Source organism: Lactuca virosa, chromosome 3, assembly GCF_052849685.1.
Source record: "Lactuca virosa cultivar CGN04683 chromosome 3, Lactuca_virosa_CGN04683_v6, whole genome shotgun sequence".
In the NCBI taxonomy this organism is placed as follows: domain Eukaryota; kingdom Viridiplantae; phylum Streptophyta; class Magnoliopsida; order Asterales; family Asteraceae; genus Lactuca; species Lactuca virosa.
Genome location: NC_136428.1, coordinates 254,076,844 through 254,080,948, shown reverse-complemented (window position 1 = coordinate 254,080,948; position 4,105 = coordinate 254,076,844). Strand labels below are relative to the sequence as shown.

At 33.1% G+C, this 4,105-nt stretch overlaps 1 protein-coding gene across 2 annotated transcripts; it reads left to right on the top strand.

The window, feature by feature from the left end:
- Window positions 1-987: 987 nt before the first annotated feature.
- Window positions 988-3,525, top strand: LOC145162915 (E2F transcription factor-like E2FF). 2 transcript variants are annotated; one of them, XM_079081894.1, is made up of 11 exons: window positions 988-1,256; window positions 1,352-1,419; window positions 1,515-1,567; window positions 1,676-1,753; window positions 1,875-1,925; window positions 2,041-2,131; window positions 2,252-2,322; window positions 2,416-2,488; window positions 2,568-2,629; window positions 2,754-3,201; window positions 3,296-3,525. In XM_079081894.1, the coding sequence occupies exons 1-11, from the start codon at window positions 1,174-1,176 to the stop codon at window positions 3,394-3,396; spliced, it is 1,179 nt and encodes a 392-aa protein (XP_078938020.1). In that variant the 5' UTR covers window positions 988-1,173; the 3' UTR covers window positions 3,397-3,525. The 2 variants fall into 2 exon arrangements, with proteins under 2 accessions (XP_078938020.1, XP_078938019.1); XM_079081893.1 differs by having other exon boundaries at window positions 1,869-1,925.
- Window positions 3,526-4,105: the final 580 nt, after the last annotated feature.

Here is a 4,105-nt window from a genome sequence, read left to right as displayed (position 1 = left end):
TTTAAGTATTAACCCTAATTAGATAATCAAATGACAACATGACAGATAATGGAAAAATAAAAAGTGACAAGTGAAAAAACTGCAAATATATTACCGTTTCAGTGATACTGTGAGTCTGTGACAACCTTCAATGGAGAATGAAGAAGCCAAGAATGGAGAAGGAAGAAGAAGAACAAAATGTGTATTTCAATGGTTCAGACTTCAGAGTGTTCAAGACGAGAATGGAGAAGGAAGAAGAAGACCGGTAGTCGTCGCTTGTACAATAAGAAGAACAGAACTTCTTTTGAGGGTTAGGCGTGCAACGATTCCCGGAAAAGCGTGCAGGGAATTCATTTTTTTTTGGAACAACCAAATGGAATATCGACGAGGTAATCGGAAATTGGGTTTAAGTGGGGCCCCTTAAAAGTGGGGGCCCTAAGCCCTATCTTTGTTTATCTACACTTAAAGTCGCCTTGATACCAAATATACAACATTTCTCATACAAATGAAATACAATTTGAAGCAAAATATATTAACCTATAGCTAAAAGAATGACAATTGGAAACTGTCATTCCCCTATGCAAAACTATGCAAGACTCTCGAAAACTCAAGCCACATTAAAATATGAAGTTGTCAAAAAAAAAAAAAAAATCCATTGCATAAGAAAACTTACATGATTCGGCCATGGGTTCTCCTCAACCATTTCTACAAGTTTAGCAATGCAAATTTGTAGGATGAGAGGTTTCAATATGATACTTTGAAAATGAAAGTGATAACTGATGGAATTTTTGGCTTATATACAAAAAACCACAATTTTGAATTTCGTATTTTAAAAAAAAAAGATAGTTATTCTTTTAAAACTTTAAAAATCTTCCAACAAGATGGTTATTTTTGTCATTTTTTCACAACTAAATTAAATTCTAATGTTTTATATATTTTTAAACATATATTTTCAAATTTATCTTTAAAGAAAAAGAATAAAGGCAACTAGGGGAAGCCGCGCATCCTCCCGGATTCAAATTCCCGCGGCTCGTTTTGAAGCGCTGCTTTTCTCGTTTTGGTCTCCAGGTTTTTCAGATCGAGAAACCCCAATTTTGAATCTACAATCCCGCCATTGATTCATCAAAACTAACTTCACAATACAAATCTCAAATCGGATCTATCGATCGAGCTGAGTTTCAAGGATTTCCATCCATGGCGTCACTTCATGATTCCGATACCAAAGTCCCTTCTCTCTACAGCCGCAAAGAGAAGTCTCTTGGCGTCTTATGCTCCAAGTATTTATTCATTTACCTTTCTCTCTTGTGCACACATGCACTCTTTAGATCTTATCTGCTTCTTATATCACAATCTGAAATCGATTAATCTTCAGTTTCCTGAGGCTGTATAATCGAGAAGGCGTTGAATCGATAGGACTTGACAACGCAGCAAATCAATTAGGTTCTCATCTGACTTTTATGCTTGAGTACGATTTTCCTTAATGATAATGAACAAACAGAATCAGAATGATAAAAGGATCTTGGAAAAACCCACAGGTGTTGAGAGGCGGCGAATTTACGACATCGTCAACATATTAGAAAGTGTTGGCGTAAGTTTTTTCGCTCTTCATCTTTGCATTGTTTTGCTTTCTGTTGATTTGTTCAAGAAATTGGTTGCACATAGTTGGTTTAGGGTTTGTAGTTTGTTTAATTTTCAGGTCTTGACAAGGAAAGCAAAGAATCAGTATACTTGGAGGGGTTTCCGTGCTATTCCGCAAGCTTTAGAAGAGCTTAGGGTATGTCAAAATACACACTTATTCTCCTGATAATTTGTTTTGGTATGATTGATTAAAGTTAAACAATAAGATGAACACATGACTTGTGAAATTTTGTGTGTACATTCACTTGTAGAAACAGGCATCATCGAACGACAACCTGAAAATGTCACAATACTACAACTTCGGAACTGTAAGTTCTCCATGTTTAAGTTCGAGTTTTCTCTTATTTCTTATCTGTCAAAAGAACTCCTGAAACACATTTTCTTTGTTTTGAATTTACTTAAAGATCGAGATTCTTTTACTAGGTTTTAAATGAGAACAATTGTCGTGGGCCTTCTAATTCAAACAACTCAAACACTGACACACATATCAAACCTTCCGGATCTCATAAAAGTGGTAAGTTGATTTCCTTCTACTTCTCTTTACATATTCAGTTCATAATCAACCATTCTTGTTTAGATGCCAATGAGATACAAAACATGACACATTGTTTGTATTTCTTGACATACATTTCAGACACCAACAGGAAGGAAAAATCTCTAGGACTTCTGACACAAAATTTCATCAAGCTATTCATCTCTTCTAAGGTGAGTGAAACTTGAAAACTAAAAACCATTTTTTACTCAAAACAGCCTATTCTTAATCTTGGTTCCTAAACACACTTTCTTTATATTCTTCAGGAAGATTTGATCTCTTTGGACACTGCTGCAACAGCATTGCTTGGTGATGTGCATGACCCAACAGCCATGAGAAGTAATTTCATTTCCAATTTGATTTATAAATTTACTTTTACACCCCTTACACTTACACAACACACATTCTGTATACCCAGCAAAAGTGAGGCGATTATATGACATTGCAAATGTCTTTTCATCCATGGGTCTCCTTGAAAAGGTATAGCCTCTACAGTCTACACTTCTACTTTCTTTGTTTATAAAGATAACACAATTAGTCAATTACAAGGCATTTTATCTAAAAAAGTGATAAATCTTTTTATGTTTTTTGCAATTTTTTAAAGATGCGACACCCAGAGAGTGGAAAACCATCATTTAGATGGTTGGGATTGAAAGGGGAAAAGGAGACAAAATCTTTACAACCATTGGATACAAATACAATTACAAACAGCTCAAAAAGGCGAGCTTTTGGGACAGATATAACAAACAATGTTAATGATTCAGATTCAAAAAGATACAGAATGGAATCTTTATCTGATTGGAGCTCAAAAGAAGTTACTGTAGCAATGCATGGGAATATGAATATGAATATGAATATTGACATTGTGAAGGTGGAAATGGAAAGTGATGAGAATTTGTGTTTACCTTTACACCCTCAAAATCAAAGAAATTCAAAGGAATTTGTGTTTGGGCCATTCAGACCTGTAGGAATGTCTGGAAACAAAAAGTCAAAGGAGGGTCAAGATTGGGAGAAGTTGGCTCATACTTATCGTCCTCAGTATCACAACAAAGGTACATGTTGCTAAATCTTTTTCATTAAGTCATGACTTTTACAAATTTACCCTTATAAGATAGTGTTTGATATGTTGATAATATGACATGACAGCTTTAGGTGATGTTTTGGGGCATTATGTGGAGGCTTGGAAATCATGGTATGTTGAAGCAACTGAGAAAAAACATGTACAACAACAACAACAAGTACAGTAGTATCATGAATCTACTTCATACTAAAAATGTCATTCTTACTTACTCTTAAATCTTAATGCATGCAACAATTGTGGTTGTTTGTGAATTCTTTCATGCCTTGCAAATCATAACGTTTCAAATTATATCACATTGGAATGGTTTTTAATACTAACTACAAAATGCATTTCAAAAGTAATTGTAAGTTATTAAGATAATTTTTTTAGTAAAATAGTTAGAATTTTTGTATTTTTTTTAGCTAAACTTTTGATTTTTTCTATAACTTATGGTTAGGTTGAAGTTACTGTCTATAGTTATTCCTTAAAATAAGGTTGAATTTTTAGTTAGTTTTTGTTATAAGAAGTATACTTTAAAGTCAATGTTTAATTGCTTGGTTTATGTGTTTATGATTAAATAAAAAGGGTTAATTAATAAAAATGATCAAAATTGGAGGTACACAAAGGGTCCTTATTTTGGGTAAGTAATAACGCATTTTGCAAAATTAAACTTTGTGAAATTACTTGTTTGACCATTTAATTAGAAACGACCTATTGTTAAATTATGCAAAACAACGTAAATAGTTTTACAATGAATGAATATTTTACAAAATAAATCCCTATGTGTTTTGAAAATTCAATGACTCCTGAAATAACATGTTACTCACTATAATGAAAAATCTTATATAATGTATGTGATTTTTGATTTTGGTTTCATTAGTATGTTGTTATAGATG